This window comes from Bos grunniens, chromosome 25 (assembly GCF_055505025.1).
Source record: "Bos grunniens cultivar Pamir isolate PY7600 chromosome 25, Bosgru_T2T1.0, whole genome shotgun sequence".
Lineage (NCBI taxonomy): Eukaryota > Metazoa > Chordata > Mammalia > Artiodactyla > Bovidae > Bos > Bos grunniens.
This window is the reverse complement of record NC_141189.1, coordinates 24,074,398-24,095,731: the sequence shown is the minus strand read 5'-3', so window position 1 is coordinate 24,095,731 and position 21,334 is coordinate 24,074,398. Positions and strand designations below refer to the sequence as shown.

At 40.6% G+C, this 21,334-nt stretch overlaps 1 protein-coding gene and 1 pseudogene across 27 annotated transcripts in view; both read left to right on the top strand.

The window, feature by feature from the left end:
- The window catches only part of LYRM1 (LYR motif containing 1), a 61,572-nt gene that overhangs the window by 9,464 nt on the left and 30,774 nt on the right, over window positions 1-21,334 (top strand). For 16 of the 27 annotated variants that reach the window (XR_015154653.1, XR_015154655.1, XR_015154654.1 and 13 more), the window contains one exon: window positions 19,820-19,978. Coding sequence is in view for 23 of the 27 variants with exons in the window: in XM_086375465.1 (XP_086231591.1) it covers window positions 19,820-19,978 (159 nt within the window). In the remaining 4 variants the exon portion in view is untranslated. Of the gene's footprint in view, window positions 1-7,028; window positions 8,726-19,819; window positions 19,979-21,334 lie in introns of those variants that run through there. The other 11 variants (XM_086375466.1, XM_086375459.1, XM_086375461.1 and 8 more) reach the window with 4 other exon arrangements.
- Window positions 3,226-3,343, top strand: LOC147345305 (5S ribosomal RNA; annotated as a pseudogene).

The window sequence follows — 21,334 nt, the reverse complement described above, 5'->3', positions numbered from 1 at the left end:
ATTGTAATGAGTGCTGATATCTCTTCTGTGACGTCAGCTCCCTTTGAAGTGTTAGGAACAGTGCTGCTACAGGGAACAGAAGATTCAAGCAGTCCAGCCCAGTGCCCGGCCTCCTCTGAAGGTGCTGATGCATAACATCATTACTGAGGAAGGACAGTAGCAGGGGAGGGGTGGATAACATATTTATAAAGTGGAGACCTTGTAAAAGGGTACTTGCAATTCATATCTAGGTGCAAAAAGAACGGTTTTTTGCTCTTTGTAAGCAGGGACTAAAATTTAGTTCCCATTGTCACAACTGGCTAAGTTCTTTAAAGCAATCAGCAAACATTCAACCATGTTTACTTAAATTGAGCAGCCTATTTAGTGATTAAAAGTTGGTGCTCTGACTCCAGACTTTGATTTTGAATCTGGCTCCACCTCTTCCTTTCCTTATGGCTGTACTCAAGTTACTTAACCTCTTTTTGCATCAGGATCCTCTTTTATAAAATAGGATAACGTGTTTACCTTATAAAACAGTGATGACTATGGGAATTAATATATATGTATATAAAGTACCTAGAAAGCCTGGCAAAGAGTAATTACAAAGTAAGTGTTTTTATTGTTTAGGCACTAAGTTGTGTCTGATTCTTTGTGAAGCACGCCAGGCTTCTCTGTCCTTCACTATCTCCCAAAGTTTGCTCAAATTAATGTCCATTGAGTTGGTGATACCATTATTACCATTATTTTTATTCCTTTAGTGAGCAAAATGCAGTCCCTGCCCTCCAGAAGAAGGGAGGAAAGGAAGAAAAAGGCACAGTGAAACTGGATGTAATAAAAGCAGAGAAAGAGGTGCTCCAAAAAAGGCTTCAGAGTAAACTAGTGTCTGCAAGTTGGCATGGCCAGCCAAAACAGGCATCCTAAGTGAAAAGATTAGCCAGAACAAACACCACAGTAGAGTGCCATAGAGCTCCATTTCCCAAACTTAGTTTTTTTGGGGACTCCTCCACATCATAATTTTTACTATTATATTCCTATATTTTACACCAGGTTAAAAATTTCTGTAATATGTGTAAAGGTAGAACTACAAAATAGAAATCACTTTAAGTCATGGGTTTCAGTTCAGTTCAGTTCAGTCGCTCAGTCATGTCCAGTTCTTTGTTGACCCCATGGACTGCAGCATGCCAGGCCTCCCTGTCAATCACCAACTCCTGGAGTTTACTCAAAATCATGTCCATTGAGTCAGTGATGCCATCCAACCATCTCACCCTCTGTTGTCCTCTTCTCCTCCTGCCTTCAATCTTTCCCAGCATCAGGGTCTTTTCTAATGAGTCAGTTCTTCGCATCAGATGGCCAAAGTATTGGAGTTTCAGCTTCAGCTTCAGTCGGGAATGAATATCAGGACTGATTTCCTTTAGGATAGACAGGTTGGATCTTCTTGCAGTCCAAGGGACTCTCAAGAGTCTTCTCCAACACCACAGTCCAAAAGCATCAATTCTTCGGTGCTTAGCTTTCTTTATAGTCCAACTCTCACATCTATACCTGACTACTAGAAAAACCATAGCCTTGACTATATGGACCTTTGTTGGCAAAGTAATGTCTCTGCTTTTTAATATGCTCCTAGGTTGGTCATAACTTTCCTTCCAAGGAGTAAACGTCTTTTAATTTCATGGCTGCAGTCACCATTTGTAGTGATTTTGGAGCCCAAAACAATAAAATCAGCCACTGTTTCCAATGTTTCCCCCATCTATTTGCCATGAAGTGATGGGACTGGATGCCGTGATCTTTGTTTTCTGAATGTTGAGCTTTAAGCCAACTTTTTTACTCTCCACTTTCACTTTCATCAAGAGGCTCGTTAGTTCTTCACTTTCTGCCATAAGGGTGCTGTCATCTACATATCTGAGGTTATTGATATTTCTCCCAGAAATCTTGATTCCAGCTTGTACTTCATCCAGCCCAGCATTTCTCATGATGTACTCTGCATATAAGTTAAATAAACAGGGTGACAATATACAGCCTTGATGTACTCCTTTTCCTATTTGGAATCAGTCTATTGTTCCATGTCCAGTTCTAATTGTTGCTTCCTGACCTGCATACAGATTCCTGAAGAGGCAGGTCAGGTGGTCTGGTATTCCCATCTCTTGAAGAATTTTCCATGGTTTGTTGTGATCCACACAGTCAAAGGCTTTGGCGTAGTCAATAAAGCAGAAGTAGATGTTTTTCTGGAGCTCTCTTGCTTTTTTGATGATCAAGTGGATGTTGGCAATCTGATCTCTGGTTCCTCTGCCTTTTCTAAAACCAGCTTGAACATCTGGAAGTTCACAGCTCACGTATTGCTGAAGCCTGGCTTGGAGAATTTTGAGCATTACTTTACTAGCGTGTGAGATGAATGCAATTGTGTGGTAGGTTGAGCATTCTTTGGCATTGCCTTTCTTTGGGATTGAAATGAAAACTGACTTTTTCTAGTCCTGTGGCCACTGCTGAGTTTTCCAAATTTGCTGGCATATTGAGTGCAGCACTTTCACAGGATCATCTTTTAGGATTTGAAATAATAGCTCAACTGGAATTCCATCACCTCCACTAGCTTTGTTTGTAGTGATGCTTTCTAAGGCCCACTTGACTTCACATTCCAGAATGTTTGGCTCTAGGTGAGTGAGCACAGCACCATGATTATCTGGGTTGTGCGTTTGGTGGGCTATTAAAACACATTAAGAGAATCACAGTAAGAAAATAAATATTCTATTATACATGAAAAATTACCTCACCAACGAATCTTTGGGACACTTGCTTTAGGGGAAAGTTCTGACTATGTCCTGAGGCCAAAATGTACTAGCAATGACATTTATCAGCCTTTTCTTAATAGTACAGGCTGCACATGGTAGGTGCTTGATAACAAGTTTTATCCAGGCACTGTGTTTATACATGAAGTATGACTTGAAGAAAAGAGCCCAATTTCCAGTCACAGTTCCTCCAAGGCATACTTCCTATCTCTTATCTTTCCTCATTCTGGGATTTGAGGGTTAAGGAAGTGAAAAGCAGAATTTGAAGAACTATCAGTCTCAGGATAAAAGTTACAAAACTTTTAAGAAGTTCTAAATATAAGAACTGATTTCACAGGCAGTTGTGATTGCAGTTCAGTTGTGGTCCTCTAAACAACTTAATATTCCTTATATCGCCCATGGGAGAATCCCAGCAAACCCCGCTGCATCAGATCAACCCCTGATACTAGTGAAGAAGGATAAGGGCTGATTTAATGGCCATACCACCCTGAACGAGCCTGATCTCGTCTGATCTTGGAAGCTAAGCAGGGTCGGGCCTGGGTAGTACTTGGATGGGAGACCGTCTGGGAATACCGGGTGCTCTAGGTGTTTTTTATTATTTTCATTGAACTTCCCTGGTGGCTCAGACAGTAAAACGTCTGTCTACCATGCAGGAGACCCGGGTTCGAGCCCTGGGTTGGGAAGATCCTCTGGAGAAGGAAATGGCAATCCACTCCAGTACTATTGCCTGGAAAATCCCATGGACAGAGGAGCCTGGTAGGCTACAGTCTATGGGGTCACAAAGAGTCGGACACAACTGAGCGACTTCACTTCACTTCACTAACCCTGCATCAATAGTGAGAGATAATTGATAATTAGACGAGTAAATGTTGGTTTCAAGCCATTAAATCCAAAAGGAGAAAAGCTCTTAGGGAAAAGGTACTTTTCCTAAATACGTTGCTTCCTAGGAATAGAAATATAAACCAAAAGGAAAATAGCTTAAATTTTTTTTTTTTTTTTACTTACGTGGCTGATTTTGTTTCTAGAATCACAAGCTTTGTAACACCCACTTGTTAATAGTACGTAATACAGCTTAGACTGTCTGTGGAAATCTTTTGGACTTGAGTTTTCTGGGTCATCTAGTCTTGGAAAGGGAAACATCACTTATTTCCCTTTTAGGATTAGGGTTTTTTGCAGCCTGTGAGCCTCTTTTGTAGAGTACAGGCTCTAGAGCACAAGGGCTCAGCAGTTGCCTCTAGGCATGTGGGATTTTAGTTCCTTGACCAGGGATCAAACCAGCTTCCCCTGCATTGGGAGGCAGATTCTCAAACACTGTATCACCAGGGAAGTACCAGGATTAGTTTTCAAAACACTTAAACGTTAAAGTGTTTTGAAAATGGTCCTATTAAATACGAGTTGTTAGTTCTGCTTGTTATCTCAAGTATTGTAATGGCAAGGCTTGTGTATCAGATATAAATAGAATGATCAGTTAAAGTATGAAGCTGTGGTTCTTAGAGTAGTAGAAAAAAAGAAATGAAAGCCAGACTTTGGAGAAGGTTGCTGCTGTTTTAATATGCCAGATCGCCTTCACCTTCCTCTTTTGGTATTGTGCGGTCAAGGAAGTTTAATCTGTTAATGACAGGAAAGTGAAGCAGTTGTGAATAGAAGTTTGTTGCAGAGTCTGCTCCTCACAGGAACTGACTCATGTATTTTTGTATGAAACCATGGAGTTTTAGGGATAGCCAGAAACTCAGAAACCTGTTTCTTTACCAGGAAAAACATCATCAATTCTATGAGTTTTCATTATGATTAGCCATAATGAATGATGATCTCTCTTAATTTGTATGAATTCCTTTTAAGTGTTTTTTCCTGTGAGGCGTAACGGATGTTGGGCTTCCCTGGTAGCTCAGCTGGTAAAGAATCCTCCTGTGATTCGGGAGACCTGGGTTCTATCCCTGGGTTGGGAAGATCCCCAGGAGGAGGGCATGGCAACCCACTCCAGTATTATTCTTGCCTGGAGAATCCCCATGGACAGAGGAACCTGGCGGGTACAGTGCATGGGGTCATAAAGAGGCGGACACAACTGAGCGACTAAGCATAGCACAACATAGTCCATGTCAAAATGAATATCAGGTATAATGGATATAACTTTAGCCCTTTTAACGTTTGAATTTGGGTGAAGTAGTGATTTCAGAAAATAATAGCAAATGAAGCAACTGACAAACAACTAATCTCAAAAATATACAAGCAACTCCTAGAGCTCAATTCCAGAAAAATAAATGACCCAATCAAAAAATGGGCCAAAGAACTAAATAGACATTTCTCCAAAGAAGACATACAGATGGCTAACAAACACATGAAAAGATGCTCAACATCACTCATTATCAGAGAAATGCAAATCAAAACCACTATGAGGTACCATTTCACGCCAGTCAGAATGGCTGCGATCCAAAAGTCTACAAGCAATACATGCTGGAGAGGATGTGGAGAAAAGGGAACCCTCTTACACTGTTGGTGGGAATGCAAACTAGTACAGCCACTATGGAGAACAGTGTGGAGATTCCTTAAAAAACTGGAAATAGAACTGCCTTATGATCCAGCAATCCCACTGCTGGGCATACACACTGAGGAAACCAGAATTGAAAGAGACATGTGTACCCCAATGTTCATCGCAGCACTGTTTATAATAGCCAGGACACGGAAGCAACCTAGATGTCCATCAGGATGAATGGATAAGAAAGCTATGGTACATATACACAATGGGGTATCACTCAGCCATTAAAAAAGAATACATTTGAATCAGTTCTAATGAGGTGGATGAAACTGGAGCCTATTATACAGAGTGAAGTAAGCCAGAAAGAAAAACACCAATACAGTATACTAACGCATATATATGGAATTTAGAAAGATGGTAACAATAACCCTGTATACGAGACAGCAAAAGAGACACTGATGTATAGAACAGTCTTTTGGACTCTGGGAGAGGGAGAGGGTGGGATGATTTGGGAGAATGGCATTGAAATATGTATAATATCATATATGAAAAGAGTCACCAGTCCAGGTTCGATGCACGATACTGGAGGCTTGGGGCTGGTGCACTGGGATGACCCAGAGGGATGGCATGGGGAGGGAGGAGGGTTCAGGATGGGGAACACATGTATACCTATGGCGGATTCATTTCGATATTTGGCAAAACCAATACAATATTGTAAAGTTTGAAAATAAAATTTAAAAAAAAATGGTTAAGCCATGGTTTATTCCTCATTGCTTAAGAAAGGTCATCAGTGTCAGGATAAGTAGGAGGTAGAGCCATTCAGACATTCTCAGGTGAATTCCTTGAATTCCCTCAGAATTTCTAGATAACACAGCTCCTTCCAGCTCCCATCTGCTTTCTTTAGCTGCCCAAATCCTCATAAGCTTAGGACCAACCTAAAGTGTGGAATCTCCATGTATTATTACCCCTCCACCTTGGGTTGGAAATGGGTCTTGTTCTCAAAGGGCAATGAGCAGCATATTTCTCAACAGATGACCTGTTTGAATAAAGTCCTGGACTCATAATGAGGTGTACCACTGCCTGGTCTTGCTACTCACTTGCCAAATCCTCATCTTCCCAGCCTGCTAATTCGTTTTAAAGGCGAATACAGTATTCATTCTCCTAAATCTGACTAATCACAGTCCTCCAGTAGTGAGCTTTCTTTTCCTATCTTCTTTGAATTTCTTTTTTAAATCATTGTTTAAACTGAGGTATTGTTGATTTATAATATTAATTTCAGATGTTCAACATAGTGATTCAAAGTTATTATAGATTGTACTCTGTTTAAAATAGTTATAAAATATTGACTCTAACCCCTGTGCTATATAATACATCCTGGTAGCTTACTGATTTTATACTTCGTAGTTTGTGCTTTTAATCCCCTACCTCTCTGTTGCCCCACTACCTCCCCACTTGTAACCAGTAGTTCATTCTCTGTATCTATGAGTCTGTTTTGTTTAATTTATTCATTTCTTTTATTTTTTAGATTCCATATATAAGTGATAACACAGAGTATTTCTCTTTTTCTGTCTGATTTATCTCACTAAGTACAGTACCCTCCAGGTCCATTTATGTTGTTGCAAATGGCAGAATTTCATTCTTTTTATGGCTGAGTAGTATTACATTGTGTATATATATTTCATCTTCTTTATCCATTCATCTGTTGATAGACACTTAGGTTACTTCCCTATCTTATCTTTTAAATAATGATGTAATGAACATTGGGTGCACTTATCTTTTTGAACTACTGTTTTTCCCAGATACATACCCAGAAGTAGAATTGCCGGGTCATAAGGCAAGAATACACAGAAGAACTGTACAGAAAAGATCTTCATGACCCAGATAACCACGATGGTGTGATCACTTACCTAGAGCCAGACATCCTGGAGTGTGAAGTCAAGTGGGCCTTAGGAAACATCACTACGAACAAAGGTAGTGGAGGTGATGGAATTCCAGTTGAGCTATTTCAAATCCTAAAAGATGATGCTGAGAAAGTGCTGCACTCAATATGCCAGCAAATTTGAAAAACTCAGCAGTGGCCACAGGACTGGAAAAGGTCAGTTTTCATTCCAATCCCAAAGAAAGGCAATGCCAAAGAATGTTCAAACTACTGCACAGTTGCACTCATCTCACACACTAGCAAAGTAATGCTCAAAATTCTCCAAGCCAGGCTTAAACAGTATGCAAACTATGAACTTCCAGATGTTCAAGCTGGATTTAGAAAAGGCAGAAGAACCAGAGATCAGATTGCCAACACTGGATCATTGAAAAAGCAAAAAACAAGGGAGTTCCAGAAAAACATCTACTTCTCTGCTTTACTGACTATGCCAAAGCCTTCAACTGTGTGGATCACAACAAACTGTGGAAAGTTCTTCAAGAGATGGGAATACCAGACCACCTTACCTGCCTCCTGAGAAACTGGTATGCAGGTCAAGAAGCAACAGTTAGAACCAGACATAGAACAGACTGGTTCCTAATTGGGAAAAGAGTACATCGAGGCTGTATATTGTCACCCTGTTTATTTAACTTATACGCAGAGTACATCATGAGAAATGCCAGGCTGGATGAAGCACAAGCTGGAATCAAGATTGCTGGGAGAAATGTCAATAACCTCAGATATGCAGATGACACCACCCTTATGGCAGAAAGCAAAGAGGAACTAAAGAGCCTCTTGATGAAGTTAAAGAGAAGAGTGAAAAATTTGCCTTAAAAGTCAACATTCAAAAAAAAAAAAAAAATCAACATTCAGAAAACTAATATGGCATCCAGTTTCATCACTTCTTGCAAATAGGTGGGGAAACAATGGAAACCGTGACAGATTTTATTTTGTTGGGCTCCAAAAATCACTGCAGATGGTGACTGCAACCATGAAATTAAAAGACACTTGATCCTTGGAAGAAAAGCTATGACCAACCTAGACAGCATATTAAAAAGCAGAAACGTTACTATGCTGAAAAAAGTTCGTCTAGTCAAAGCTATGATTTTTCTAGTAGTCATGTATGGATGTGAGAGTTGGACTATAAAGAGAGCTGAGTATTGAAAAATTGATGCTTTTGAACTGTGGTGTTGGAGAAAACTCTTGAGAGTCCCTTGGACTGATTCAGGAAATCAGTCCTGAATATTCATTGGAAGGACTGATACTGAAGCTGAAACTCCAATACTTTGGCCACCTGATATGAAGAACTGACTCATTGGAAAAGACCCTGAGGCTGGGAAAGATTGAAGGGAGGTGGAGACTGGGACAACAGAGGATGAGATGACTGGATGGCATCACTGACTCAATGGACATGAGTTTGAGCAAGCTCCAGGAGATGGTGAAGGACAGGGAAGCCTGGCATGCTGCAGTCCATGGGGTTGCAAAGAGTCGGACACAACTGTGTAACTGAACTGAACTGATGGTAGTTCCATTTTTAGCTTTCAAGGAACCTCCATAGGTTTTCCATAGTGGCTACACCAGGTTAGATTCCCACCAACTGTTCCCTTTCTTCTATGTCCTCCCCAATATTTATTATTTATGTTCTTTTTGATGATAGCTGTCTGACAGGTGTGAAGTAATATCTCATTATGGTTTTGATTTGCATATTTCTGATGATTAGGCTAAGTGTTAGTCACTCAGTCACGTCTGACTTTTTGCAACCCTGTGGACTGTAGACTGCCAAGCTCATCTGTCCATGGAGTTCTCTAGGCAAAAATACTAGAGTGGGTACCCATTCCTTCTCCAAGGGATCTTCCTGACCCAAGGATAGATCCTGCATCTCCTGCATTGCAGGCAAATTCTGTACCATGTGAGCTACCAGGGATTACTGATGATTACTGATGCTGAATGTCTTTTCATGTGACAGTGGCCACGTGTATGTCTTCTTCAGAAAAATGTCTCTTTGGGTCTTCTGCCCATTTTTTAATCAGGTTGTTTTTATTGATATTTAATTGTATGAACTCTCTATATATTTTTGGATATTAACCTATCAGTCATATTATTTACAAATATTTTCTCCTACTCAGTAGGTTGTTTTTTCATTTTGTCAGTGGTTTCATTTGCTGTAAGAAAGCTTTTAAGTTTAATTAGGCCCCATTTTAGTTTTGCTTTTGTCTCCTTTGTCTTAGAAGACAAGTCAAGAAAAATTGTCACAATTTATGTCAGAGTGTTCTATCTGTGTTTTCTACGGGTATTATGGCTTTCAGTCTTTCCTTTAGTTCTTTAATCTAGTTTAAGTTTATCTTCATAAGTGATGTATGATACTGTTATGATAAGCATAACTTTGTAGTATAGTCTGAAGTCAGGGAATGTGTTACCTCCAGCTCTGTTCTTTCTGAAGATGTTTTGGCTATTCAGAGTCTTTTGTGTTTCTATACACATTTTTAAATATTTGTCCTAGTTCTGTGAACAATGCCATCAGTATTTTGACAGGGATTGCATTGTATTTGTAGATTGCCTTAAGTAGTATGATAATTTTAACAGTATTCTTCCAGTCCAAGATATCTTCTACCTCCTTGAAAGTAAAGTTGCTCAGTTGCTACCCCATGGACTGTAGCCTACCAGTCCTCTGCCCATGGGATTTTCCAGGCAATAGTACTGGAGTGGATTGCCATTTCCTTCTCCAGGGGATCTTCCCGACCCAGGGATCGCACATTGTAGACAGACACTTAACCGTCTGAGCCACCAGGGAAGTCTACCTCCTTAGTAGGTTTATTTTGAGATATTTTATTTTTTTGACATAATGATGAATAGAATTATTTAGTTGATTTCTCTGTCTGATAGTTTGTTGTTAGTAGAGACAAATGCAGCAGGTTTCTATATATTAATTTTGTATCCTGCAACTCTACTGAATTTATTGATAAGCTCTAGTAGTTTTCTGGTGGGATCTTTAGAATTTTTTATGTATGGTATCATGCCATCTGCAGATAGTGACAATTTTACTTCTTCCTTTAAAATTTGGGTTCCTTTTATTTTTCTTCTCTGATTGCTATGGCTAGGACTGCCAAAACTATGTTGAGAGAATGGGCATCCTTGACTTGTTCCTCATCTTAGAGGCAATGCTTTCAGCTTTTCACCATTAAATATGTTATTTTGTCATATACGGTGTTTGTTATTTTGAGGGATATCTCCTCTGTGCCCACTTTCTGGGAAGCTTTTATCATAAGTGGATGTTGAATTTTGTCAAAAGCTTTTTCTGCATCTATTGAGATGATCCTTTGGTTTTTAATTTTTCAATTTTTAAATGTAGAGTAGGCTTCAGCAATATGTGAACCATGAACTTCCTGATGTTCAAGCTGGTTTTAGAAAAGGCAGAGGAACCAGAGATCAAATTGCCAACATCCACTGGATCATGGAAAAAGCAAGAGAATTCCAGAAAAACATCTATTTCTGCTTTATTGACTATGCCAAAGCCTTTGACTGTGTGGATCACAATCAACTGTGGAAAATTCTGAAAGAGATGGGAATACCAGACCACCTGATCTGCCTCTTGAGAAATTTTTATGCAGGTCAGGAAGCAACAGTTAGAACTGGACATGGAACAACAGACTGGTTCCATATAGGAAAAGGAGTTCGTCAAGGCTGTATATTGTCACCCTGCTTATTTAACTTATATGCAGAGTACATCCTGAGAAACGCTGGACTGGAAGAAACACAAGCTGGAATCAAGATTGCCGGGAGAAATATCAATCACCTCAGATATGCAGATGACACCACCCTTATGGCAGAAAGTGAAGAGGAACTCAAAAGCCTCTTGATGAAAGTGAAAATGGAGAGTGAAAAAGTTGGCTTAAAGCTCAACATTCAGAAAACAAAGATCATGGCATCCAGTCCCATCACTTCATGGGAAATAGATGGAGAAACAGTGCAAACAGTGTCAGACTTTATTTTGGGGGGCTCCAAAATCACTACAGATGGTGACTGCAGCCATGAAATTAAAAGACGCTTACTCCTTGGAAGAAAAGTTATGACCAACCTAGATAGCATATTGAAAAGCAGAGACATTACTTTGCCAACAAAGGTTCATCTAGTCAAGGCTATGGTTTTTCCTGTGGTCATGTATGGATGTGAGAGTTGGACTGTGAAGAAAGCTGAGCACCGAAGAATTGATGCTTTAGAATTGTGGTGTTGGAGAAGACTCTTGAGAGTCCCTTGGACTGCAAGGAGATCCAACCAGTCCATTCTGAAGGAGATCAGCCCTGGAATTTCTTTGGAAGGAATGATGCTAAAGCTGAAACTCCAGTACTTTGGCCACCTCATGCAAAGAGTTGACTCATTGGAAAAGACTCTGATGCTGGGAGGGATTGGGAGCATGAGGAGAAGGGGACGACAGAGGATGAGATGGCTGGATGGCATCACTGACTCCATGGACGTGAGTCTGAGTGAACTCCGGGAGTTGGTGATGGACAGGGAGGCCTGGCATGCTGTGATTCATGGGGTCGCAAAGAGTCGGACACGACTGAGCGACTGATCTGATCTGATCTGATCTGATCACATTGATTTGCAGATATTGATAAATCCCATTTGATCATGGTGTATTACCCTTCTAGTGTATCATTGGATTTTGTTTGCTAATAATTTGTTGAGGATTTTTGCATCTATGTCCATCAGTGATATAGGCCTGTAGTTTTTGTTGTTGTTGTTATGTCTTTGTTTGGTTTTGGATCAAGGTGATGCTAGGGGCCTCATAGAGTGAGTTAGGAACTGTTCCTTCCTCCAGAATTTTTTGGAATAGCTTGAGAAAGATAGGTGTTAACTCTTCTCTAAATGTTTGGTAGAATTCGCCTGTGAAGCCCTCTGGTCCTAGACTTTTGTTTATTGAGAATTTTTAAATTATGATTCAATTTTATTACTGGTAATTGGACTGTTCATATTTTCTTTTTTTTTTTTCTGGTTCAGTCTTGGCATATTATACATTTCTAGGATTTTCTCCATTTTTTTCCTGTTGTCCATTTTATTGGCATATAGTCATTCCTAGTAATCACTTACGATCTTTTGTATTTCTGTGCTGTTGACTGTAACTTTTCCTTTTTAATTTCTGATTTTATTGATTTGGGCCTTCTCTTTTTCTCTTCATGAGTCTGGCTAAAGATTTATCAATTCTGTTTTTCTTTTAAAAAAAATCTGTTGGTTTCATTGACTTTTCTATTTTTTTTAAATTTCTGCTCTCTTTTTTTTTCAGATTTATTTATTTATTTTTGGCCATGCTGGGTCTTTGTTGCTGCCCATGGGCATTCTCTAGGTGTGGGAAGGAGGGACTACTCTCTAATCACTGTGCATGGGCTCTCTAGTTGCTGTGTGCAGGCTTCTCGGTGGTGGCTTCTCTTGTTGCAGAGTGTGGGCTCTAGGCCATGGGCTTCTGTAGTTGCAGCTCATGGGCTCAGTAGTTGTGACTCACAGTCTCTAGAGTGCTGACTCAGCAGTTGTGGCTCACAGGCTCTACAGTGCTGACTCAGCAGTTGTGGCACATGGGCTTAGTTGCTACACTGCATGTGGGATCTCCTCAGAGCAGGGATCAGACCTGTGTCCCCTACATTGGCAGGCAGATTCTTAACCATTGACCCATCAGGGAAACACCTGCTCTGATCTTTATTATCTCTTTCCTTCCACTAACTTTGGGGTTTGTTTGTTCTTTTTCTAATTCCTTCCTTTAGGTATAAGATTAGGTTGTTTGATATTATTCTTGTTTCCTGAGGTAAGCTTGCATCACTATAAACTTCGCTCTTACAGGTGCTTTTGCTGCCTCCCATAGATTTTGGATCTTTGTTTATTTGTTTTCATTTATCTCTGGGTATTAAAAAACTATTGTGTGTGTATATATAAATATATGTATATGTGCAATATAGGTTTATGAATAGCCATAAATATGTGTGTGTATATGTGTGTGTATATATATATATATATATATCTGTGTGTGTGTGTGTGTGTATACACACAATTATTTTAAATTGCTGATCTTTGGATTAAAGATCTAAATTTAAGACCAGAAACTATAAAACTCCTAGAGGAAAACATAGGCAAAACACTCTCTGACATAAACCACAGCAGGATCCTCTATGACCCACCCCCCAGAGTAATGGAAATAAAAGCAAAAATAAACAAATGGGACCTAATTAAACTTAAAAGCTTTTGTACAATGAAGGAAACTATAAGCAAGGTGAAAAGACAACCTTCAGAATGGGAGAAAATAATAGCAAACAAAGCAACTGACCAAGAATTAATCTCAAAAATATACAAGCAGCTCTGGCAGCTCAATTCCAGAAAAATAAACGACCCAATCAAAAAATGGGCTAAAGAAATAAACATACATTTCTCCAAAGAAGACATACAGATGGCTAACAAACACATGAAAAGATGCTCAACATCACTCATTATCAGAGAAGTGCAAATCAAAACCACAGTGAGGTACAATCTCATGCCGATCAGAATGGCTGCTATCCAAAAGTCTACAAACAATAAATGTTGGAGAGGGTGCAGAGAAAAGGGAACCCTCTTACACTGTTGGTGGGAGTGCAAACTAGTACAGCCGCTATGGAGAACAGTGTGGAGATTCCTTTAAAAACTGGAAATAGAACTGCCATACGCCCCAGCAATCCCACTGCTGGGCATACACTGAGGAAACCAGAATTGAAAGAGACATGTGTACCCCAATGGTCATCGCAGCACTGTTTACAATAGCCAGGACACGGAAGCAACCTAGATGTCCATTGGCAGACGAATTGATAAGAAAGCTGTGGTACATATACACAATGGAATATTACTCAGCTATTAAAAAGAATGCATTTGAATCAGTTCTAATGAGGTGGATGAAACTGGAGCCTATTATACAGAGTGAAGTAAGTCAGAAAGAAAAACACCAATCAGATCAGATCAGATCAGATCAGTCGCTCAGTCGTGTCCGACTCTTTGCGACCCCATGAATCGCAGCATGCCAGGCCTCCCTGTCCATCACCAAATCCCGGAGTTCACTGAGACTCACGTCCATCGAGTCAGTGATGCCATCCAGCCATCTCATCCTCTGTTGTCCCCTTCTCCTCTTGCCCTCAATCCCTCCCAGCATCAGAGTCTTTTCCAATGACTCAACTCTTTGCATGAAGTGGCCAAAGTACTGGAGGCTTCAGCTTTAGCATCATTCCTTCCAAAGAAATCCCAGGGCTGATCTCCTTCAGAACGGACTGGTTGGATCTCCTTGCAGTCCAAGGGACTCTCAAGAGTCTTCTCCAACACCATAGTTCAAAAGCATCAAGTCTTCGGCACTCAGCCTTCTTCACAGTCCAACTCTCACATCCATACATAACCACAGGAAAAACCATAGCCTTGACTAGACGAACCTTTGTTGGCAAAGTAATGTCTCTGCTTCTGAATATGCTATCTAGGTTGGTCATAACTTTCCTTCCAAGGAGTAAGCGTCTTTTAATTTCATAGCTGCAGTCACCATCTGATTATAGTATATTAATGCATATATATGGAATTTAGAAAGATGGTAATGATGACCCTATATACGAGACAGCAAAAGAGACACAGATGTAGAGAAAAGACTTTTGGACTCTGTGGGAGAAGGCAAGGGTGGGATGATTTGATAGGATAGCATTGAAACATGGATATTATCATTTGTGGAATAGATCGCCAGTCCAGGTTTGATATATGAGACAGGGTGCTCAGGGCTGGTGCACTGGGATGACCCTGAGGAATGGGATGGGGAGGGAGGTGGGAGGGGGTTTCAGGATGAAGAACACATGTACATCCATGGCTGATTCATGTCAATGTATGGCAAAAACCACTACAATATAGTAAAGTAATTAGCCTCCAATTAAAATAAATTAATTTTTAAAAATTGCTGATCTTTCAATTTCAGGTGCATTTAATAACCCTACATTTTTACTTCCCTCCCTGATGATTACTGTTTTGGACATTATATTTTACAACTTTTTGTTTTGTATATCCCTTATATACTTATTGCAAACATAGATGAGTTTATTCCTCATCTATGAGGAATGAGTTTATTGTCTTTTAACCAATAAACCTTTAATGAGTTTATTGTCTTTTAACCTTCCTACTAGCTTTGTATATAGTTGATTTACTACCTTTACTATATATTTGCCTTTACCAGTGAGCTTTTTACGTTTTGTAATTTTTATGTTTCTAGTTGCGGCCTTATTTTTCACTTAGAGAAGTTCTCTTAACATCTTCTAAACTATTTTGGGTGGTGCTGAACCCTTTTATCTTTTGCTGCTTTATAAAATTTTTGATCTTTCCATCAAATCTGAATGAAAATCTTTCCAGGTAGAATATTCTTGGCTGTAGGTTTTTCCCGTTCGTCCCTCTAAATACTAACATATGATACCACTGCTTTCTGGCCTGCAGAGTTTCTGCTGAAAAGTCAGTCGATAGTCTTATGGGAGTTCCCTTGTAGGTAACTTGTTAGTTTTCCCTTGCTGCTTTTAATATTCTCTCTTTATCTTTAATTTTTGCCATTTTAATTGCAGTGTGTCTTTGTGTGGCTTTCCTTGGGTTGATCCTATTTGCGACTTTGTGCTTCCTGGACCTGTATGTCTGGTTCCTTGCCCATACTAGAGGAATTTTCAGCTATTTTGTCTTCAGATGTGTTCTCTGCCCCTTTCTCTCTCTCTCTCTCTCTCTCTCTCTCTTCTTCTAGGACCCTTTTATTGTGCATGTTAGTGTGCTTATTGTTTTCCTAAATGTCACCTAGATTTCTTTTTATTCTTAATTCTTTTTTCTGTTCACCTTCAGTGATTTACATTACTGTGTCTTTTATTCCAGTTATTATACTCTTTATCTCTATTTGGTTTTCTTTATATTTTCTAACTCTTTATATTTTCTCTTTGTTAAAAACGTCTAAGTTCTCACTCTCTTTATCCATTTTTCTCCCATGTTCTTTTATCATGTTTATGTTTATTACCTTGAAATCTGTATTGGGTAAATGCCTATTTCTACTTTACTTAGTTTTTCTTCTAGGGTTTTATCTTATTCCTTCATTTGGAATGTGTTCCTCTATCACCTAATTTTGCCTAATTTGCCATTTTTATGTCTATACATCTGGTAGATTGATTTCATTTCCCGACCTTGGAAAAATGGTCTTTTGTAGGAAACATTCTGTGTATCCTGCCACCATACTCTTGTCTGGTCATCAGAACTATAATGTCAAGGGGTACCCACTAGGTGAACTGCATGGGTCCTTCAGTTAGGGTGGGCTGACTACTGTGGGCAGTCTGGTAAGCATGGCTGGCCCCTTGTCTAACTGCTTGTTAGGCCCTGACTTGTTCTGATACTGCCAACTGCTGATTGGTGGGACTGGGTCACGACACAGCTGGCTGTAAAATCATGAGGGGCCGCAGGGCTAATGCTGGCTTACTGGTGGGTAGAGCCAGGTTCTGGGGTGGGTGTTTGCAGAGTCATGGTTCCCCAGTCTAGCATCTACCTGCTGATGGGTGCAGCTGATTCCTGACACAGCTGGCTACAGGGCACAGGCTGTCCCAAAGCTTGTGTTAGGTGCTGGTAGATGAGGCCTGATCCTGGGGCAGCTGGCTCTAAAGGTCCCAACATGTCTCAGAGCTGATACTGGCTTGGTGGTGGTGGCCTAGGGATTCTGCACCTGGTGCCAGCCTGATGGTAGGTGGGTTGGGTCCTGCCATGGCAGGCTTCAGGGCTGTAGTGGTCCTGAGGCTAGTGTTGCTGCACTGGTAGACAGAGCTAAGTCCAAATGTCCCTTCAGGGTAGGCGCAGGGTCTTGGAAGTCCTGGGGCTAGTGTGTGTGGTGTGTGGGGCAAGTTCCTGGCCCTTCTGTGGATAGAACCATGTCCTGAGATGGCTGTGGGTTCAGGGAGTCTTAAGGCAGCTTGTTTGGTGGTTGGTGGGGTGTTTCTCTGCTCAGCTAGCTACTTGGCTTGAGGCATCCCAGACAGGTTTGTGATGTCTGGTTGATATCTAATAAGCTAGAGGAAGAATTCCAAAGTGACGCTTGCCAGCAATAGGTCCATGTGGTGAAACGAGCTCCCAAAACACTTGCCATCGGTTTCAATGACTCCAGGATGAGCTCCAGTTGCCTCTTGTCTCTCCAGGAGACTCTTAAAGATCAGCATGTGGGTCTGACCTAGGCTCCTTCACATTACTGCTTCTGCCCATGTGATAGTCTGTATTAAGAACAGTCTCTATATCCCACCACTCTCTGGATCTCTAAAAAGTAAGCCTCTCTGACTTTCAAAGCCAATCATTCTAGGGGCTTGTCTTCTTGTGCCAGCCGCCCAACCTAAGAAACCTGATGTGGAGCTTGGAGCTACTGCTTCTTGAGAACTTCTGCAGTTGTAATTATTCTTCTGTTTGTGGGTCATCCACTTAGGGGTATGGATCTTGACTGTACCACAGCTCCACCCCTCCTGCCCATTTCATTGTGATTCCTTCTTTATTTATTTAGCTGTAGGAGATCTTTTTTGCTATATTCCAGGCTTTCTCATCAATAGTTGCAATTTTGGTGTGCCTGTAGAGGTGAGCTCAGGGTCTTTCCACTGTTCCATCTTGCCTAAGATCCGTGAATTTCTTTTAGATGTAGAAGTTAACAGTAAGGAAATAGGCTGGGGCTTCCCTGGTGGCTCAGTGATAGTCCACCTGCCGATGCAGGAGATGTGGGTTTGATCCCTGGTCCAGGAAGATCCTACATGCTGTAGAGCAACTAAGCCTGTGCACCAGAACTATTGAGCCATGCTCAAGAGCCTGGGAGCTAAAACTACTGAGCCCACATGCTGCAACTACTGAAGACTGCGTGCCCTAGAGCCAGTGCTCCAGAACAAGAGAAGCCACGAGATGAGAAGCTCAGGAACCACAACCAGAGCGTAGCCCCCATTTGCCAGTCTAGAGAAAAGCCCACAAAGCAACAAAGACCCAGCACACCATAAATAAAGAAATAAAGTTATTAAAAAAAAATAGGCTGACATTTTTGCATAAGTGAAAAAGAGAGGGAAGGGGGAAAAATTCAGTGTCCATCAGTAGGAGAATAGACAAGTATGTTGGGATAGCTTCCTGCAGTGGTCTGAATTGCAGTAGTTAGAATATATGAACCACAGCTACAGGATATGGATGAATTGTACAAGTATGAGCAAAAAAGGCAAGTGGAAGGATATAATACCTCATATATATATAAATTTTAACTGGCTAAGCAATAGTATGTTAAGCATAAAGCTATATGTGAGAAGTGAAGTGAAAGTCACTCAGTCGTGTCTGACTCTCTAGGCCAGGATACTGGAGTGGGTAGCCTGTCCCTTCTCCAGCAGATCTTCCTGAGCCAGGAATCAAACCAGGGTCTCCTGCATTGCAGGTGGATTCTTTTACCAACTGAGCTGTCAGGGAAGCCCAATATGTGAGAAAGGTAAACAAATTCAGGATAGTGATTCCTTCTAGGGGAGAGGAGAGGAAATTTGATTTGGAAGGGGTGCAATGGGGTTTTGACTCTATGTATAATGTATTCTTTAAGGTTCTTTAAGAATATATGACTTAATTATGTTATTAACTATATATTTGTATATCTGAAATATTTTATAATAAAAATAACTTTAACAGGAACTTAATTTTTAAAAATACTGCTAGCTTTCAGGAATATAGTTGGGTTGGTTCCCTTGGCCAAATCCTCTGAAATTAAAACTGATGTATTTCAGAGTGAAAACTCAGAAGGGCCACAAGATCTTCAGTCATCAGAAAGATTTTCAGTTATACTTATTATACAGTTCTTATGTGGACAAGGAAGGAAGTAGACCAACAATTTTGAGAAATATTTTCAACAAGATTATGATGAACTAAAAAAAGATTGCAACCTGACAAGTGGAATTGAGCCTGCAGACTCATTTTATTTGGCCCTCTGGGTACTTGCATTTTCAAAAATAAATACTGTGTTTTTTGAAATTTCTTATTTTAAACATCTTGACTGCCACCTATTGTTAAGCTGTCAGGAAATCTGGCACCCTTAGGACCTCAATTCTACATAAGAATAGCTGGCTGGGACTGAGTAGCCAACTGTCCTGTTTCAAGGGGGCACATCTCTAGTTGGCCACTGTCCCCACTAGCCAGATTTCCTCATTTTGTTGCCTGCTAGGCCCCAGAGGCACTTCAGTTTACACCCCCTGCATTAAACTCAAGTTCTCACATAACTAGAAAATTTAGTTATTCAAAATGTGCCTTCTCCTGTGCACTCAAGTTAGTAATGTAATTTTATCAGTATATACACTAAAAGCATCATTTCTAAGATACTCTGGGAAAGAATATACTGGTTTAAAGAACATTAAATGTGCATTTTTGTTTTGTCATATTCATAAAAATAGTCATCATGGCAAACAACAAGGTTGAACAACCTTCAGCTAAGGGATGATGTACAGGGCTGTCTAAGAGATTGCTGATATTCATACAGCACCATTCTGGCAATGTTACCAAACATATCTGTTGAGAAAGAGCAGTTATTTTCTAGACTAATTAAAGAGCTTGATTTTTTTAAATGTACAGCTGCTGTACTGCCTACTGTCAAACTGAATTTTTATGCAAATTATCCTCCCTTCTATTTTGGTGGGTCGGAAGATGACAATGGCAACACGACAAGAAGTTCTTGGCCTCTACCGCAGAATTTTCAGGCTTGCGAAGAAATGGCAGGCTGCATCAGGGCAGATGGAAGACACCATTAAAGAAAAACAGTACATATTAAATGAAGCCAGAACGCTGTTCCAAAAAAACAAAAATGTAAGTAGGCCTCGTTGGAGATTGCAAGGAGGAGAGCAATTCTTGTGGTGTTTGTTCATTTCTTTTCTATCCTATAGTTGAGAGGACTGAGCAGCACAAATTAGAGGGACAGAATGTGGAGCAAGAAGGGGCCAGAGGCACAACCTAGCTGGCTTACCCAACCACTGGAAAACAGAGCCCAACCTGGGTTTCTCTCTTTACTTTCTTCAAGTTTCAGTCCAGCTGGTAAGTGGCTCAGCATCCTCAGAAGACTGTGTGAGCCAGGTGACCTAAATCAGTCCAGTGAGAATTATCAGGGTAGGATCAGTTCCTCACACACCGTGCCTGTTGTCAGTCACTACCACAGGAAGTGCTCAGAGTTGTGTTTGGTTTTTTTAGTTCATAAGCTATTCAGAGCCTCCAAGTATAAACCCATTCAGAGGAAAGAGAATAGGATTAAGGCAAAGGTTCCCTTCATAACTTAGCTTTGAACTCAAGCCTCTTTGGCTAGCAGAGAGGATTTGCCCTTTGGGACCTCGGAATTGGGTAAAATAGTGCCTCCATTAGCTAGCTGAACCCAAATACCAGGGAGCCAAAAACCATTCTAAGAGGCTTGATTTGACAAACCATAAAGTATTATCTGTCAGCTTCTTGGGAAGACTGTCTGGCTCTAAGCATGGAAAGACGTTTTCAGCTCCTAACTTTTCTTGCCTCTTTCTCATTGATCTCATGGATTCAGTGTTGTCACTGTTCACTTTGTGAAACTTCTGACAATCTACTCTCTTTACTTTTCCCTCTCTGACCCCTGTCTCAGTCTCCTTTCTGCCCTGTCTTTTTCACACACTCTCCCACCAGCTATAAGGGTCCTCTAAAGGTCACCCCTCCATACTGAGGCCCAAAGACCATGGCTCCAGATCCCATATCTTGGTCTCTCAACAGCCACCTGTAGGAACTCACCATAAGCATAATAGCCCAAAGCAGAATTCATCTTTCCACAAGAACACCTCCCTTTCCCATTTTGCCCATTTCTGCCATAGCTTCTGCCACTACTTTGTGACCCTTTGCTCTCATTCGTTTGTTCAACAAGTAGCTAAGTGTCTACCATGTTCCAAACATCAGACTAGACATCAGGGATATAACTGAGCAAAACCAAGACAGGGTCCCTGAAAGATGTTTCAGAGTTAGATGGAAAGAAGTGTAAAATTACCAATGGGGTTAAGTGCTACCTGAGAAACCCTCCCAATCTATAATATCCTTCCCTTTTTATAATCCCTGAAGCCTACATGCTTTTAATACCAACCTGCTTGTGAAAGTCCTTTCCTCTCTTCTAACCACCCTCCAACTTCCCCAAACTTTTTCTGATTTTAGCATAGACCA